Consider the following 19,515-nt stretch of genomic DNA (forward strand, 5'->3'; position numbering starts at 1 on the left):
CTGGAAGACAGAGACACTATTCGTGACACCGAAAGGGACGCGCAGGAAGTGATAGAGCCTGCCGCCCGCCTCGAAGGCGGTGTAGGGGCGGTCCTCTGGGCAGATGGGGAGCTGGTGATAAGCGGATTTCAGATCTATTGTCGAGTACACCTTATACTGAGCAATCTGGTTGACCATATCCGCGATGCGGGGTAGGGGGTATGCGTCAAGCTGCGTAAACCTATTGATGGTTTGACTATAGTCCACCACCATCCTATTTTTCTGCCCAGTCCGAACAACAACCACCTGGGCCCTCCAAGGGCTTGTGCTCGGCTCAATGATCCCCTCCCTGAGCAGCCGCTGCACCTCCGACTGAATGAAGGCCCGGTCCCCCGCGCTGTACCTCCTGCTTTTGGTTGCCACAGGTTTACAGTCGGGGGTCAGGTTGGCGAACAGCGGTGGGGGAGGGATCTTGAGAGTGGAGAGGCTGCAAGTGTCGGTAGCGCAGCTGTTGGCCTGGTTCTGGATGGGATGTGTGTGTCCGTGTGTGTGTGTGGTCAGTAGCGGGGTATGTGAAGAAGTCCCACAAAACTGAGGATTCTTGACAGTGAGTGGTGGGAGGGGCCCGTCGTATACCATAGTCACACTTTCGAGATGGCTCTGGAAGTCCAGCCCCAATAGCACAGGTGCACACAGATTAGGCATGACCAGCAGTTCAAAGTCCCGATATTCTGTGCCTTGCACCACCAAAGTCGCTACACAACCCGCCCGGATGTCTGCGGACTGCGACCCAGAGGCCAAATGGAACCTCCGACTGACCGGCCGCGTTGCAAGTCCGCAGCGTTGCACTGTGTCCGGGTGAATAAAACTCCCAGTGCTGCCCGTGTCAAACAGGCATCCAGTCCAATGCCCCTCCACCTGGATGTCCATCATGGATCTTGCAAGCTGGTGTGGGGCGCTTTGGTCGAGAGTCACAGTGGCCAGAGTTGGATCGCCGTCGAGGTACCCGGTCAGCATCGGAGGGTCGGGGGCGGGGCATGCTGACGCCGACAAAGATGGCCGCTCACATCCGGGGTACCCGGTCAGCATCCGAGGATCGGGGGCGGGGCGTGCTGACGTCGACAAAGATGGCCGCCCACATCCCGGCATGCAAGATGGCGGCCCCCACGTTTCACCCGCAGCGCTGCACTCCGCTCGAGGTTGAGACTTACAGACCTTGGCGAAGTGGCCCCGCTTTCCGCAGCTGGAGCAGGTCGCTTCTCGCGCTGGACAGCGTTGTCGAGGATGTTTCTTTTGGCCACAGAAATAACAAAGCACGAGTTTCTTACGGGCCACAGCCGTGGTCTGGGTCGGGGAGCTCGTGGAATGGCGACTGGCGGCGGCGTTGGCGAATTCGCTCCCGGGAGCCGGCGGTGGCGGGGTCTGAGGCGTCCACGAAACCGGCGGGGAATCGCGCGACTGGACAGCGTCGGCGTTATGCAGCGCAGCTTCTAGAGCGTTGGCCTTCTCTATCGCCGAGCTTAAGGTAAGATCCGAGTTCTCCAGCAGCCGCTGGCGCATGTACACTGACCTCAGTCCCGTCACAAAGGCGTCTCGCACCAGCAGCTCCGCATGCTGTTCTGCCGTGAGCGTCTTGCAGTCACAAGCTCGGACGAGTGTCTGTAGTGCTCGGAGAAACTCAGCGCACGATTCGCCAGGCCGCTGTTGCCGGGTAGCTAAGCGATGTCTTGCGTAGACGGTGTTCACCGGCCGCAGGTACTGTCGTTTGAGGGCGTCCAGTGCCCCTTCGTAGGTCGGCAGGTCCCGGATAAAGGAGTAAACTTTGGAGGAGACCCTCGAGAGTAGGATTCTGTGCATAACGGCGGGTTCAGTCGCACGAAGCTCCGCCAAGTACGATTGGAAGCATGCAAGCCAGTGTTCAAAAGCGAGAGCTGCGTCAGGGTCTTGAGGGTCCAAATCCAACCGGTCCGGACGCAAAACGGGTTCCATGTTTTAAAACTTCCAGTCAATAAAATTGATGCACCATCAATAACTCACACTGAGACGTAGGCGAGATATCGGCTTTTATTGACTGGAAGAAGGAACCAGGAGTGAGTGTCTATCATACAAGGTCCTGGAGACTGAGGCCGATCTTCAGGCCGCAGGTCTCCTTTATACAGGGGCCTGTGGGAGGAGCCACAGGAGCAGTCAGCAGGGGCGTGTCCCGACAGGCACATAGTTCACCACAGTCACCAATGTAGAGGCGGCCACATCGGGAGCAGCGGACGCAATAGGCGTCCCCGGAAGATGCACAGGAAAACTGTCGCCTCACCTGGAAGGATGTTTGGACAACGGAGAGAGTTCGGCCGTCCGGCCCTTTCACTGTGACACCCCGAACTCCACTTCGTATCCGTCCAAACTAGACTGGGGAACTTTAATGACCAATAAATATAATTCCTCTCAGCGATCAACTGTCTGAATGAATAACTGACTTTAAAGAGGAAGGGGTGTCTATGGTCCACATTGTCAGGGTGTTGAGTTTACCAGCAGACAAAGACTGCAGGGACGAGAGGTTTTTGACTAATACAGTGTGTGTTCTGGTGTTGTGACCCGAATCGAGACAAACACCACGCTGCCCACTCCACCAACAACACGGCACAGCCGGACACATAACAGGGAACTTTACATGTCACAACACTGGATTCAGTGATGAAACCCGTGATAAATGTTGTTGTCCCACTGGAATCATCAGAAACGTCCATTCAGGTGTTTTTAAATACCAGCGCTCCGCCATGAGTGACGTCACACAGTTCCGCCTCCCCCCACGCGACTGACGTCACATATGAGCTCCCCACACCGGGAACTGCCCTCGCGTGCGCGGTGTCTATGTCACGCACCCGCTGAAGAGCTCGAGCTTTATCGGTTTAACGGCTGAGCTACCAATCACGTGACCACCCCCCCCACCACAGCTGAAATACAAAGCTTCAAGAGCTGCGCTATTGCCATTGGTGCGCAGGAATGTCAATCACTGGTTACAGCCAGTAGTAGAAGCGGACCAGCGGAGTGGGCGTTTCCCGCTCAGGAGTCGATCTCCCGTCGGGGCGGAACAAATCCCAAAGTAAATGTCCGCTTTCTGATTTATTTCCATTTCTCTCCGAGGGAAGTCGGGGCGTTTGTGAAGCGTCTCCTGCGGCCGGAGTCTGATGTATCACTGAGAGGTAGGAGGAGACCGCTCGGCCCGTCGGTTTGATGCCGGTTCCCCGGGGAGGGAGGGAGAGGGGGATTTTATTGAAAGGATGAAGATGGTGTGAGAGGGGGCGGACAGGATGTTTGTCCCGGTGGGGACAGGAGGGGCTCATCTGTGGAAATGTCTGAGCCCACGGTGGTGGCGAGCAGAGGGATTCACCACATTGGGGGGCAAACACCGGCAGACTGTTGCCCTGCAAGCGGGGCCAATGATCCGGGCAAAGTGACAATTATTTGTGTTTTGTTGAGACTGTACCTGGAATATGGTGTAAAATCCCGCTCCCCATACTAACACGGGTTATACAGACCAAAGAACAAACTGCCGGAGGAACTCAGTGGGTCGGGCCGCATCTGTGGAGGGAAATGGACCGTCAACATTTCGGGCCGAGACCCTCCGTCTGGACTGAGAGTGGACGGGAAATAGTCAGAGTAAAGAGGTGAGGGGTGGGGATGGGGCAAGAGCTGAGGAGTGAGAGGTAAATCCAGGTGAGTGGGAGGTGGGAAGGTGGAGATACTGACAGGGGTGGGAAGTGAGGGGTTGGGGCAACACGGGGCTTCAGAAGATGGAAGTTAATTCCATAGAGGATGAACAAAATGGTTAGAGAGTATCTGTTATAGAGAGTGCAATGAAATGAAAGCCGCCATCTTGTTAATGGTTAGAGGGGCTGAATGGCCACAGATAGTAAAGAGCAGACAGATGGAATAGACCTGCGAGGTAATCTCAATACACAGAGGCAGTTAGTACCTGGAATGAGCTGTTCAGTGTTTGCATCGTTGGTTATCTACCTCGGGTTCAGTGTCCTCACCGTGTTTGGAAATTCCCACTCACTGTCGTCTGTCTGTGAGCAGCTGGAAATTAAATAAACACTCGGGATGCTGGAGACCTGAAATCACATCAGAAATTGTTTGAAGCCATTCCGACACAAGGTGTTGAAGCTGAAGCACTAACTTCGTTCGTCTCCACCGATGTTCTTCATCCATTGAGTGTTTCTTGTATTTTTTAGAACATTTCATTGGAATAATTTAAATCTGCGAAATGCACTTGTGTAGGACGCGCAATGTAATTAATTCTCTTACAGCACAGAATCAGGGCTTTCGGCCTATCTAGTCTGTGCCATTTTCTGCCTGGACCCGTCCACATGCACACAGACTCTAGATGTCAATACTTCCCTCATCCATGTACCCACACAAACGTCACTTCAATGCTGCAAATGAACCCGCATCCACATACGCATCACTTTCCGAGTGAATTAAAAATCACAACGAACAGGGTTGTCGGAACAGATCTGTTCAGAACACTCCTGGGTACCGGCTTCCAGAGAGAATACGCTTCTCACTCTACCAGCACCCTCTGCCTCTGTGGTCAGGTCAGCTCAGTATCCACAAAGCCAAGTTCCCCTGGATCTCTGCTTCCTGCCACCGTGACCCGGCCTAATCTGGGGAACATTATCAAAATTCTCACTAAAATCCAGTTGGTGCTTCTGCATGAATTTCAGTAAATACTCCTGAGTACCTGAAGTGCGGTGAGCAGTGAAAAGTTAAGCACAGAATATATCAAAAAGACCAAAAAAATGAAGTTCCACTGGGACAAAGAAATTGAAATTCCGTGGTGTGTGTGTGTGTGTGTGTGTGTGTGTGTGTGTGTGTGTGTGTGTGTGTGTGTGTGTGTGTGTTGACATTGACAGATGTCAATGGAGAATGGAGATGTCAATGGAGAAATTGGCAGAAACTTAGATGGAAGATAGAAAAATAGATAGATGGAGAGAAGCACAGATAGACAGAGATATTTCCCCATCACAGGAAAATCCATTGCTGTAGCATGAGAGAATTAAAGAGATTGGCGTGGACAGAAACGGCGGCATCGGACATCGTGGACCTCACTACACACACCGATGCTGTGAAACTCCATGGACAAGGTGGAGCGAACTGCCCAATTATATCAGCAGAGTATGTTGATTGCAGAGTGTCATTGTCTGGTAGGGCAGGACAAGAGGAACTCTATCGCTATTGCTCCACTGCCACTTCTTACCAGATTGCTTCCTCTCCAGCCCGTTACCTTTCATACTCACCGGGCTTCATCTGTCACTTTTCCCCTCCCCATGACATTTTATTCTGGTGTCTTCCCCGTAACTTTCCAGAACTGAAGAAAGGTCTCGGCCCGATATATCGACTGTTGATTAATTTCATAAATGCTGCTCGACCTGAGTTCCTCCAGCATTTTCTGTGTGTGTTTCATTGGATTTCCAGCATCTACAGGAATCCATGTGTTTAAGATATTGAAATGTAAATACATTTTGAAAATCGGAAAAAGATGGAGACACATGGATGAGTGAATCCATAAGACCATCAGATATAGGAGCAGAAGTAGGCCATTTGAGCCATCCAGTCTGCTCCAACATTCAACAGTGGGCTGATCAAATTCTTCTAGTCATCTCCACTCCCCTGAATCACCCCATACCCTTTGATGCCCTGACAAATCAAGAACCTTTCTATCTCTTCCTTAAATACAAGCACTGACTTGGCCTCCATGGCTGCCCGTAGCAACAAATTCCAGAGATTTACCATCCTCTGACGAGGGTGATTTGTTCTACATGGACGTCCTCAAATTCTGAAGTCGTGCTCTCTTATCCAAGAATCCCCTACCATGGGAAATTAATTAATCCCCTACCATGCAGATGAATACTAAGGTAGGTGGCGTTGTGGATAATGAAGTAGGTTTTCAAAGCTTGCAGAGAGATTTAGGCCAGTTATAAGAGTGGGCTGAACGATGGTGGATGGAGTTTAATGCTGATAATTGCGAAGTGCTATATTTTGGTAGGGATAATCCAAATAGGACATACATGGTAAATGGTAGAGCTTTGAAGAATGCAGTAGAACAGAGTGATCTAGGAATAATGGTGCATAGTTCCCTGACGGTGATATCTCATGTGGATAGGGTGGTGAAGAAAGCTTTTGGTATGCTAGCCTTTATAAATCAGAGCATTGAGTATAGGAGTTGTGATGTAATGTTAAAATTGTACAAGGCATTGGTAAGGCCGAATTCGGAGTATTGTGTACCGTTCTGGTCAACGAATTATAGGAAAGATGTCAGCAAAATAGACAGAGTACTGAGAAGATTTACTAGAATGTTCCCTGGGTTTCAGCACCTAAGATACAGAGAAAGGTTGAACAAGTTAGGTCTTTATTCTTTGGAGCGCAGAAGGTTGAGGGGAACTTGATAGAGGTATTTAAAATTATGAAGGGAATAAATCGACTTGACATGGATAGGGGTTTTCCATTGAGAGTAGGGGAGATTCAAATAAGAGGACATGATTTGAAAAGTTTAAGGGTAACGGTAGGGGAATTTCTTTTCTCAGAAAGTGGTAGCTGTGCGGAACACGCTTCCAGTAGAAGTGGTAGAGGCAGGTTCGATATTGACATTTAAAGTTAAATTGGATAGGTGTATGGACAGGAAAGGAATGGAGGGTTATGGGCTGAGTGCGGGTCGGTGGGACTAGGTGCGAGTATGCGTTCGGCACGGACTTGAAGGACAGAGATGGCCTGCTTTCGTGCCGTAATTGTTATAAGGTTTTGGTTATTAACTTTACCATATCTAATCTGTTCAGGACTTTTAACATTCTGAATGCCTCTATGAGACTCCCCCTCATTCTCTTGAACTCCAGAGAATACAGTCCAAGAGCTGTCAGACGCTCCTCATACGGTAACCCTTTCATTCCTGGAATCATTCTCGTGAATCTTCTCTGAACCTCTCCAATATCAGTGTATCGTTTCTAAAATAAGGATCCCAAAACTGCACACAATTCTCGAAGTGTGGTCTCCCGAGTGTCTTGTAGAGCCTCAACATCACATCCCTGCTCTTATAGCCTGTACGTCGGGTAATGAATGCCAACATTGCATTTGCTGCCTTCACCACCGACTCAAACTGGAAATTAACTTTAAGGGTACCCTGTACAAGGACTCCCAAGTCCATTTGCCTCTCTGTATTTTGAAGAATCTCCCCATCTAAATAATACTCTGCCCGTTTATTTCTTCCACCAGAGTGCATGACCATCCACTTTCCAACTTTATATTTCTCTGCCATTTCTTTGCTCGTTCCCCTAAACTATCTGAGTCTCTCTGCAATCTTTCTGTTTCCTCAACACTACCCGATCCTCCACCTATCTTTGTATCATTGGGAATTTTATCCACAAATCCATTAATACTGTAGTCCAAGTCATAGACATACATCGTAAAAAGCAGCGATCCCAAAATTGACCCCTGTCGAACTCCACTGGTAACTGGCAGCCAGTCAGAAAACGATATATTTATTCCCACTCGTCTGCTGACCTAGCAATGTTCAACCACGCCAGTAACTTCCCTGTAATTCCATGACCTCTTATTGCTAAGCGGCCTCATGTGCAGCAACTTGTCAAAGGATTTCTGAAAATCCAAGTACACTATATCTATTTCATGTCCTTTGTCTACCTGCCTTGTAATTTCCTGGAAAAATTGCAGTAGGTTTCTCAGGCAGGGTTTTCCTTTCAGGAATCCATGCTGGCTTTGGCATCTCTTGTCATGTGTCTCAGATACTCCATAATCTCATCCCTAAAAATCGCTTCCAACAACTTCCCAACCACTGATGCCAGGCTAACAGGACTATAGGTTCCTTTCTTCTGCCTCCCTCTCTTCTGAAATTGCGGATAACATTTGCAATTTACCAGTCATCCGGTACAATGCCAGAATCTGTCGTTTCTTGAAAGATCATCGTTAAGGCCTCTGCAGTCTCTCCAGTTACATCCTTCAGAACCTGAGGGAGCATTCCATCACGTCCAGGGGATTTATCTACACTCAGACCATTATCTTCCTCAGCAGCTTCTCAGTCGTAATTGTTACTGCACAGACTTCACTTCCCTAATACTCTTGAATATCTGATATACTGTAGAAATCTTCCACTGTGAAGACTGATGCAAACTGCTCAATCAGTTCCACTGCCATCTCTGCATTTCTCATTACAATATCTCCAGCATCATTCTGTATTGGTCCTATATCTACCCTTGACTCTCTTTTACCTTTTATATACTTAAAAAAAGCTTTCAGTATCCTCTTTGATATTAGTCCCATGCTTCCTCGCATCATTCATCAGTTCTTTCTGAATGACCTTCCTGGATGTCTTCTGCAAGTTTTTAAAAGCCTCCAATCCTCTATCTTCCCACTAGCTCTGGCTTCCTTGTACACCGTCTTTTGTTTTTACTTTGGCTCTGACATCACTTGTCAGCCTTGCTCTTTTCAACGTTTTGGGTGATTTTCACTAACTTCAAAGGACTGTGTCTTAGACAGCTGGGTTGGTGCAATTCACCTCTCAAGTCTGATAGCGGAGTAAGGAGTGAATCTTCGATGGAGCAAAATCAGAAACCAAAGAGTTGCCAGCCTGAGTCATGGCTTTCTGGCTCAAGAAAGAGATGGGGCCTGGAGTTTACAAAGAGGAGGAAGACGAGGAATCAGACCAACAGGATGTGGCTACAAATGATAGATCAGAAACATTTAGAAACTGGTTGATTGAAAAAAAAGGTGGTTTATTTCTGCAAAATACTGGTGGAACTCAACAAATCAGGAAGCAAATGTGGAGAGGAATAAATAGACAACATTTTGGACAAGTCCCTTCAGCATGCCTGGACTATGCTTAGCTGCTGCACGAATTGCAGATTTCCTCCTGCATTTTATGTGTATGTGTCTACATTTCCAGCAACAGCAGAATGTCTTGTGTTTCATATCTGCATTTTTAAGAAGGTTGTACTTTGGCATTAAACACGCGGAAAGTTTGCTGATATTAATTGTATTCTTTATGGGAGCTGTTTTCTGTGTTAAAAGAGCTGCTGAGTTTTCTACACCAAAAAAAAATGATATGGACATGTAACTTGTGTCTGCAGAAACTTTTAATGGCACCATGATTACCCAGAAAGCGCTGCGATAATAAATTCGCCGGCTCTGAAGCCCCGATTAAATGCGCAGGCGTCAAAGATGCGAATGTTGCGCATGCGCAGTTCACAAAAGGCCTCGGGAACTCGGCGCAGGTAAGAACGATTCTCCGGTTCAGCCTTAAAAACACCAACTGAGGGACAATTGTAGTGAGTCTAGTCACTCTGACCCTTATTCCCGGCACAGTCCTGCTCTCGTCCCTCTTTCTCAGCCCCACGAGCCGTACACGGGTCCCGGGGAGCTTCCGGCTGATGAGGGAATGGGAACCGATGGATCTCTCAGACAGAGCTCCAGCTATCTGAATGTGAGGATTGGGAACTCGGAGATAGGGCACAACAATCTTTTACATCAGCTGTTGATAAAATCACATTTGTTTTACCTCCAATCCCAAACAGGAGAAAATCTGCAGATGCTCGAAATCCAAGCAACACGCACAAAATGCCGGAGGAACTCAGCATTAGTACTCTTTTCCATAGATGATGCCAGGCCTGCTGAGTTCCTCCGGCATTTTGTGTGTGTTGCTTTGTTCCACCTCCTCCTGGTCTGAACTTTTCTACCCGTGAGAACATGTTTTGACTCATTCTCTCTGGGAAGGTAATTATATCAAACAGCTTTTTGCCCTTCATCACAAATGTGCCAGATGTCTCCAATGAGACAGTCTACTCCCCTTCCCTTCAGATTCATAGGCATTGCCATCAATGAGTTCACCTAGGGGAGGGTTCCGGGAAATATTTATACATAATATACATAATCTGGTATTATCTGTGTCTATTGTGGAGATGCAAAAGTTGCTGGAGAATTTACAAGTAGGAAAAAGTGGAGTGATACATGGAAATGTTACTTTTTGAAGTGTAATTTAGCAAGCAATCCACATATGGACAAAGTGCAAAAGCTCTGGTGAGAAAACCCTTCATTACCTGTTACAGGCCTGTTACATAGGTTGTGTGACAGTGCAGCTGAACTTGATTAGACCCAGAGGAGATCAAACTTGTTACCGACAGTGATTTGCTAGCTGTTAAAATGAATACCTCTCTATATGAAATTCACTGTGCACATGTTGACACTGGATTAACAAAAATGCACAATACAGGCTTCATGTGCACACTGGTCATTACAAGTTAGAGGGGACATTGGTGGGAAGGTGGGGAGACCTCCAGTGTCCCTGACACCCTCACCTACAAGATGCACATCCAGCTGCAGCTTGTAACCCTGCACTTAAGGAGTTAGAGCCGGAAATGGATGAATTCTGGATCATCCAGGAATTGGAGGAGGTGATAAATATGACATTAAGAGAGGTGATACATCCAAGGTGCAGGACACAGGAAACTGGGTGAGAGTCAGGAAGGGAAATGAGGTTAAACAGCCCTCACAGAGTACGCTTGTGGTCAACCCCACAACAACAGGTAGACCACTTTAGAAACTGTTTGGGGGGGGGTGGTGGATTACCTGGCAGAGGTAATTCAAAGGGTTGATAGAGGATTCGTTAGTTAGGGGAACAGAACAAGAAGGGGACTAATATCCTTGTGGTAAGGCTTACTACAGCTAGTGTCGGGGGGTGGGGATGATGTGTTTAAAATAAGTTGTAGGGGGAATGGGAGCCAGAATGAGAGAGCAGATAGTGGAAAGGGTAAATTGAATTGATTTTATTACATACATTCTTCATATACATGAGGAGTAGAAATCTTTTGGTTACTTCTCCATCTAAATGTGCAATCTGTAATTCATATAAATAGTTTGCACTTAGGACAGTTTATATAACATAGAAATCAATTAATCGGTCTGATGGCCTGGTGGAAGATGATGTCCTGGAGCCTGGTCCTTTTGCTGTGGTACCGTTTCCTGGATGGTAGCAGCAGGAACAGTTTGTGGTTGTGGTGAATTGGGTCCTCAATATCCTTTGGGCCCTTCTTCGTCGGTACAGCTGTTCACCCTCTCAACAGCAAAGGGGATTACCCTGTCTCCATTCCTTCTGTAATCCACAACTAGCTCTTTTATTTTTGCAACATTGAGGAAGAGGTTGTTTTCTTGACACCAGACAGATGTTGTTCAGACCTGTTAGTTTGTAAAAGCTTCCCAATATTTTTCGCTCTATTATATACCCTCTCTTTGGCTTTCATGTTGGCTTTGGCTTCTCATTTCAGCCATTGTTCTGTCCTCCTGCCATTCTAATGCTTCATTGGGATGCATCTACCATGCACCTCCCGAATTGTTCCCGGAAACTCCAGCCATTGCTGCTCCATCGACATTCCTACCAGTTTCCCCTTCCAATTAATTTTGTCCAGCTTCTCTGTCATAGAAACCTGGAGAAGTTCAGTGCAGAAACAGACCATATGTCCCATCTAGACAATGCTGAAAACATTTAAGCTGTCTGATGCAATGACCTGCACTGGGATGATAGCCCCCCACACCCCTACCATCCAGGTTCCTATCCAAACTTCTCTTAAATAGTGAAATCGAGCTCACTTGCACCAGTGTGCTGACATCCCATTCCACACTCTCACAATTGATTCGGTGAAGAGGTTTTCCACATGTTCCCATTAAATTTTCACCTTCCCCACTCACCCATCACCTCTGGTTGTCGTCCCACCCAACCTCAGTGGAAAAAACCTCCTTGCATTTACCCTATCTGTACCCTCATTATTTTGCATACTTCCAACAAATCCTCAAAACAATGTATAGTTTGTTTGTTTATGCTTAGAGCCTTGTTTAGTTGAATAAGATGATGAGGGCCATTGATTGTGTGGATAGTCAGAGGCTTTTCCCAGGGCTGAAATGGCATAGTTTTAAGGAGCTTGGAAATAGATACCGAGGGAAAGTCAGGGGTAAGTCTTTACACAGAGAGTGGTGGGTGTGTGGAATGCACTGCCAGCAGCAGTGGTCGAGGCAGATACAGTAGGGTCTTTTAACATTCTCTTAGACAGGTACATGGAGCATAGAAAAATAGAGGGCTATGCGCTAGGGAAACTCTCGGCAGTTTCTAGAGTAAATTACGTCATTGTCATAACATTGTGGGCTGAATGGCTTGGAATATGCTGTGGATTTCAATGTTTTATGTTGAACAGTGAAATAACTTTGGCTATCTTACAATCCTCTGATAACCATCCCCCGTTCACCAAGGATGATTTGGTTATCTCTGCTAGGGGCCCGGCAACTTCTGCACTTGAGTCCTGTAGGATCCGAGGGAGCACCATGTGATGTCTTTTTCCACACTCCCATAGACCCTGTGTCCATCTCCTGAGTAAATAGAGATGAAAAAATATTCAACATCTCCCCATCTGCTTTGGTTCCACATGTCGATTGCCATTCTGGTCTTCCAGAGGACCAACTTTGCGCCTTGAAATACTTTTGCTCTTAATCTATCTCCAGAATCCCTGAGGATTATCCTTCATTTTTTCTGCAATGGCAACCTCATGCCTTCTTTTAGCCATCCTGATTTATTTCTTATTTGTTCTCTTGCATTGCTTATACTCCATAAGAACCTACCTGCCTATCCCTGTTATATAACTCCATTTTGTGCTTCACCAGGGTCTCAATATTTCTTGAAATCCAAGGTTCTCTACAGTTTCTATCTGTACCTTTTATTCTAAGAAGCACATACCCGTTTTGTACTTTCAAAATTTCACTCCGAAGGCACCCCACTTACCAAGCACACCTTTGCCATAAAGCAGCCTGTCCCAGTCCACAGGTGCCAGATACTGGTGTCAGAATTCCAGTTGTTGATCCATCCCTGAACACATCAGCCTTTCCTACGATGCACCTTGTATTGAAATATACAGTGTTCAGCATATTCACTACACCATGTTCAACTTTTTTCATTCCTGACTTTGTCTGAGGTCTGAACAACATCTGTATCCAGAACCCCTCCACTATCTGTTCTGTTATTCAGGCTCCCATTCCCACTACAACTTTAGTTTAAACACTCCCCTTACCCCCATCTCCCACCATGCAGCTCTGTCACCCCTTTGGCTTTCCTCTCCCAGATCAATAAAAAGGAGGTGCATACCAGGTACAGGCAGATAGGAACAAATGGGCTACTTATGAAATACAGGAAATTCAACTGAACACTTATGAAAGAAATAAAAGAAGGCATGAGGTTGACCCTTCAGAGAAGCTGAAGGGAAATCCTCAGGGATTCTGCAGATATGCAGATAAGACCAAAAAGATTGCAAGAGAAAAAAATTAATCCTATAGAAGATCAGAATGGTAATCCATATGAGGAGACAAAATATATGGGGGAGATTTAAATTTTTTTTTGCATCCGTATTTACTCAGGAGGTGCTCACAGAGTCTATAGAAGTGAGGCAAAGCAGCATCAACTTCATGGACCCTGTACAGATTACAGAGGTGGAGATGTTTGTTGTCCGAAGGCAAATTAGCATGGCTAAATCCCCAGGGTCTGACAAGTTGTTCCCTGGGACTCCGTGGAGGACGTGCAGAAATTGTCGGGCCCCAAGCACAGATATTTAAATCATCATCAGTGACAGATGAGGTACCGGAGGATTGCAGGACAGCCAATGTTGTTCCGCTGTTCAAGAAAGGCTCTAAAAATAAACAAGGAAATTGTACGTTGGTGAGCTTGACATCAGTAATAGGAAAGTTATTGGAACGTATGCGCAGGAACCAGATATATAAGTATTTGGATAGATGTGGACTGATTAAGGATAGGCAGCATGGGGTTGTGCATCGTAGGTCATGTCTAACCAATCTTACACAGTCTCTCGAGGAAGTTATTTGGAAAGTGGATGAAAACAAGGCCCTGTATGTGGTCTACATGAACTTTAGCAAGGCACTTGACGAAGTCTCATATGGGAGGTGGACCAAGAAGGTTCAGTCACTCAGCATTCAAGATGAGATAGTAAATTGGATGAGACACTGTCTTTGGGAGAAGCCAGGGTGTGGTTGCAGATGGTTGCCTGTCTGACCAGAGGCCTGTGACTAGTGATTGCCACAGGGATCAGTGCTGGATCTGTTGTTGTTTGTCATCTATATCAGTAATCTGGATGATAACATGGTTAACTGAATCAGCAAATTTGTGGATGACACCAAGTCTGGAGGTGTAGTGGACAGCGAAGGAGACTGTCATGGCTTGCCGTGTGATCTGGACTTGCTGGAAAACTGGGTTGAGAAACGGAAAATGGAATTTAATGGAGACAAGAGGGAAGTGTTGTATTTGGTAGGACCTATGTCTGACACAGTGACTGGTCGGGCTCTGAGGAGTGCTCGAGACAAAAGTGATTTGGGAATACAGGCCCATAACTCACTGAAAATGGTGTCACAGATCAATGGGAATAGAAAGAAAGATTTTGCCACATTGGCCTTCATAAACCAATTGTCATTGGTGAGGCCAAATTTAGAGTATTGTGTGCAGTTTTGGTCCCCAATCTACAGGAAGGTGTAAAAGAGGTTGAAAGAGTCTAGAGAAAATTCAGAAGGATGTTGCCATGTCTGGAGGACTTGGGTTATAAGGAGCGATTAAACAGGTCTGTGCTTTATTCCTTGAAATGGAGAAGATTGAGGGGAGATTTGATAAAAGTATACCAAAATTATGAGGGGTATAGATAGGGTAAATACAAGCTGGCTTTTACCACTGAGATGGGGTGGGACTTCAACTAGAGGCCATAGGTTAAGGGTGAAAGGTGAAACGTTAAGGAGAACACGATGAGAAACTCCTTCACACAGTTGGTCATCTGGGTGTGGAACGAGCCAACAACCCAACTGGTACATGCAAGCTCGATTTAAACATTTAAGAGGTTTGTATAGGTACCTGGATGGTAGGTGTATGGGAGTCGACAGTTTAAATAGTTCAACACAAACTGGATGGGCCAAGAAGTCTGTTTCTGTGTTGTACTTTTCTATGACTGTGACAAGAACCTGAAATAAGGAATTAGAGCAAATATTAGTATTTTAACAGCTGTGCAGAGCAACTATGCATCTGAGTAGGAGATATTTACATGGCGTTAAAACTGTGGCACTTTAGATTAACAGTACATAAAAGAAAATCCCAGCTGCACGTTAACAACGGTATTTGTGTGAGTGTTTCATTTACTGTGGGGCCAGGCCCCCATGCAGCTCAGTGGGAACAGGGAATAATACCAACGGAGAAAGTCGAACTGAGCCAGGTCACAGATTGGAGATGACAGAAATGCCCCATTCTCATAGAGACAGGAAGGGCATCAGAGAGTTTGATGGTCATTCCAGATACCAGCACTGTGCCCAGTTAGAAGATGATTTCTCTCTCCAACTTGGGTTGCACCTCACTGTAACAGTGTGATTATCAGATCACACCTTGGCAGCTAAAGTGATCTCATCTGAAATGTTCTTCACCCATTGATGGATTTTGTAAATCTTTTTTACAGGTTAAAAATGACAAGGAATTTGTTAATGGAAATTCAAACACAACACACCAGTTTTGCTGTCTCTGTCTAGATATTTAAGAAGTGCAACAAGGGATTCAATCAACAATCCTTCCTGCTCAGACTGTGGGGAGGAATTCACTCAGTCATCTAACCGACTGGCACGCCTGTTATTTTACACGGGGCAGTGGCCATTCACCTGCTCAGACAGTGGGAATGGATTCAGTTGGTCATCACAACTGAAGGTACATCAGCAAATTCACACTGGGACAAGGCCATTCACCTGTTCTGTGGGTGAGAAGGGATTCAGTCGGTCATCCCACCTGTGGACACACCAGTCAGTTCACACTGGGCAGAGGCTGGTCATCTGCTGAATTTGTGGGGAAGGATTCTCTCGGTCATCTGACCTAATGGCTCATCAGCGAGTTCACACCGGGGAGCGGCCGTTCACCTGCTTGGACTATGGGAAGAGATTCACTGAATCATCTAAGTTGAAGGTACATCAACGAGTTCATACTGGGGAGAGGCCATTCACCTGCTCAGACTGCGGAAAGGGATTCACTCGGTCATCTCACCTACTGCTACATCGGTTAGTTCACACTGCAGAGAGGGATTTCACCTGCTCAGATTGTGGGAAGAGATTCACTCACTCTTCCACCCTACAGAGACACCAGTCAGTTCACACCAGGGAGAGGCCGTGCACCTGCTCAGTCTGTGGGAAGAGATTCACACAGTCATCACACCTACAGAGACACCAGCAAGTTCACACTGGGGAGAAGCCTTTCACCTGCTCAGACTGTGGGAAGAGATTCACACAGTCATCCACCCTACAGAGACACCAGTCAGTTCACACTGGGGAGTGGCGGTTCACCTGCTCAGAATGTGGGAAGGGATTCACACAGTTATCCAAATTACTGGCACACCAGTCAGTTCACAGTGGGGAGTGGCCATTCACCTGCTCAGACTGTGGGAAGGGATTCGCTCGGTCATCTGATCTACAGATACACCAGCGAGTTCACACTGGCGAGAGGCCGTTTACCTGCTCAGTCTGTGGGAAGGGATTCCATAAATCATCCAACTTTCATAGACACCAGCAATTTCACACTGGGGTGAAGCAGTTCACCTGCTCAGACTGTGGGAAGGGATTCAGTCGGTCATCCTCACTATTGGCACACCAGTCAGTTCACACTGGGGAGTGGCCATTCACCTGCGCAGAATGTGGGAAAGGATTCACTCAGTCATCTGAACTACTGGTACATCAGTCAGTTCACAGTGGGGTGTGGCCGTTCACCTGCTCAGAATGTGGGAAGGGATTCACTCAGTCATCCAACCTACAGAGACACCAGTCAGTTCACACTGGGGAGAAGCCGTTCACCTGCTGTGAATGTGGGAAGGGATTCGCTCGGTTATCTGATCTACAGATACACCAGCGAGTTCACACTGGGGAGAGACCATTCACCTGCTCAGTCTGTGGGAAGGGGTTCCATCAATCATCCAACCTTCATAGACACCAGCGAGTTCACACTGGGGTGAAGCCGTTCAACTGCTGTGAATGTGGGAAGGGATTCACTCGGTCATCCTCACTATTAGCACATCAGCGAGTTCACAGTGGGTAGAGACCGTTCACCTGCTCAGAACGTGGGAAGGGATTCACTCAGTCATCCAATCTACAGAGACACCAGCAAGTTCACTTCGGGTAAAGGCCGATCACCTGCTGAGACATTGGGAAGTGTTTTCTCAGCCATCTCCATCAAATGTGCATCGTTGGGTTCACACTGTGGAGAGGCCGTTCACCTGCTGTGAATGTGGGAAGGGATTCACTCAGTAATCTAACCTTGTGACACACTAGTGGGTTCACACTGGGGAGAAAGTTTCAATAAGCTGCATGCTGGATATTTGTCCATCACTGTTGCAGAATGCAATTTCGAGAGTGACTGTCGGTGCTGAACTCTGCAATCATTGCTGCTATACACCACACACAGTTCTGCACCCTGGTCACTGGGCATGGGAGGAGTTTCTTCTGCTCCACATTCACCTTTAATGGAACTGGATCTGAGACAAATAAATCAATTCTATTTTAAACTCTGTCTCTGGTACTTAGTGCATTTATAACACGCCTAGTGTACAGTAGAGAGTCAACTCAGGCCAGCTGGACCCTGCCAGTTATTCATTTCCATGACAGTCTATTTAAATCCCGCCCCCCCCCCCCCCCCCCTCATTGCTCATCTCTCACTCTCCCTCTGGTGATGGGTTCCAAACAGTCATCATCTGTGGGTGAAAACGTTTTGCTTGAATTTTCTGCAGACTGAAGAAGTCGAGCTGATTGCAGTTCTGTCTGAGATGTTCTTCACCCCTCAAATCTCTGGGCTGAGGAAGAATGACATCGGTTGTTAATCTCCATAATCACGACTAATTTCCACATTATGGATCATTTTCCCTGCTGCTAAAGGGTTTTTAGAGAACATCACTGTCCCCTAAAGGCCGAAAACAGAATGGGAAACCATCAGTTGGATGTTTAACTTAGCAGGGTCAGATACCAGAGGTGGGTCTGCACAGGGCAGAATTTGGGGCTTTGGACGATGGTCGGGTTAAGAACTTATGATGAGGAGAAGGGAATCAGCAGTGGGGTGTGGCAACAAATGTCAGAGTAGCAACATTTGGAAGCTGATTGACAGAGACAATCATTCGATTGACTGATGACACAAACAATGCCTGTGGTGAGGTTCTCCACTGGTTGAGGTACATGTGTGTTGGGAATGGTTTTATCCATTGAGGGATTTGTTCCTGCTTGTTTATCCAGTAATATTATATCCAGATGGTTATCATGGATTATCCTCTCTGAAATAATGTATTGATTATCAAATAATTTGTACAAACGTTTGTAAGATCTTGACTCTAAAACTGGGTCAGGCTTGAATTCATGGTGCCTTTATTAAGTTATGGTGGGCATTGATGAGTTTGTATTTTAAAGCAAGATTTTGATGAATGATATTTGCCACTTGATTGTACCTTTGTAGGTAATCAGATTGAGTTAAACTGCTGCGGGATCCTGGAATGTGTTGGATTGTGTCTGGTTTCTCTTGTCATTTTCTGCACTTACTGCCTTGTTTGTTTTTATGTCATGTATTTTTGTTTTTTTTTTCCTTTTGTTAACCACCTTGCCCTGTATTTCTGCAAGAAACCCTTGGGTTTCTGTGAAGAGGTCTCCAACTCTCAGTCAGGTGCATGGTGCTTCCTTGTCACCATCTCATCTGCTCAGATCGTTGAGATGTCTCCCATGGAGGGTCATACTCATTCCACTGTTTAATGTTTTCTTCCAGAGTGATGATTTATTTTTCTGATTTGGCCTCTCATTGAAGTTTTCTGGTTTGTATTTCTTATCATGATTGCATATACACACATGGAGTGCTAAATCCTGTTCATTTTTGATGAAAGTATATACTTAGAAGTTTTACCTGACTGTTGTCTGACTTTTTTTCATGTGTGTTTTTCTTCTTCCTCCTTGTGTCCAAGGTGGTGTTAACCTAAATGTGTCACTCCTGGTGAAGGGATTCAGCCCGAATCATTGTCACTACCTCCTCCCATAGATGCTGTCTGGCCTGCTGAGTTCTGCCAGCATTTTGTGCATTTATTTATTTCCAGCATCTGCAGATTCACTGGTGTCTGAGTGTGAATAGACTTTTCTAAAGTTCTTATTTATCTTTGTAAACTCTACTGATTGAAATTGGGCCAAGATGTTTTTATTAAAAAATGTCAGTGTCGGTATTGATGAAAGTGTTTATTACCTTTGTTGTATTTGTTAACTATTGAGCTCTGTTTGCCAAGATTTTTAAGTCTTGAACTAAATTCTGTCAAAGGCATTCTCTATTTCGCACTACTTGCTTGGTGATATTCCAGATACATGGGTATCAAGAGTCTCGATAAACTGTCTTGGCCCAAAATGTTGATTCCCATCCATAGATGTTGCCTGACATGCTGAGTTCCTCCAACACTTTGTGTGTAG

General features: G+C 46.3%; 1 protein-coding gene across 3 annotated transcripts; it reads left to right on the top strand.

The window, feature by feature from the left end:
* Positions 1-9,231: 9,231 nt before the first annotated feature.
* Positions 9,232-19,277, top strand: LOC132386842 (zinc finger protein 229-like). Of its 3 annotated transcripts, XR_009509688.1 has the most exons (3): positions 9,232-9,254; positions 15,516-16,009; positions 17,817-19,277. XR_009509688.1 is itself a non-coding variant. In XM_059959185.1 (2 exons), exon 2 carries the CDS (start codon positions 15,923-15,925, stop codon positions 17,126-17,128), a length of 1,206 nt encoding a protein of 401 aa, XP_059815168.1. In that variant the 5' UTR covers positions 9,232-9,254; positions 15,516-15,922; the 3' UTR covers positions 17,129-17,710. The 3 variants fall into 3 exon arrangements, 2 of the variants coding, with proteins under 2 accessions (XP_059815168.1, XP_059815169.1); XM_059959185.1 differs by lacking the exon at positions 17,817-19,277 and having other exon boundaries at positions 15,516-17,710; XM_059959186.1 differs by lacking the exons at positions 9,232-9,254; positions 17,817-19,277 and adding an exon at positions 9,694-9,753 and having other exon boundaries at positions 15,516-17,710.
* Positions 19,278-19,515: the final 238 nt, after the last annotated feature.

The sequence above is a fragment of the Hypanus sabinus genome, unplaced genomic scaffold (genome assembly GCF_030144855.1).
Source record: "Hypanus sabinus isolate sHypSab1 unplaced genomic scaffold, sHypSab1.hap1 scaffold_1339, whole genome shotgun sequence".
In the NCBI taxonomy this organism is placed as follows: domain Eukaryota; kingdom Metazoa; phylum Chordata; class Chondrichthyes; order Myliobatiformes; family Dasyatidae; genus Hypanus; species Hypanus sabinus.

Excerpts from the sequence above, each read along its gene's own strand:
- LOC132386842 (XM_059959185.1), top strand. The coding sequence starts at position 15,923 with ATGGCTCATCAGCGAGTTCACACCGGGGAGCGGCCGTTCACCTGCTTG.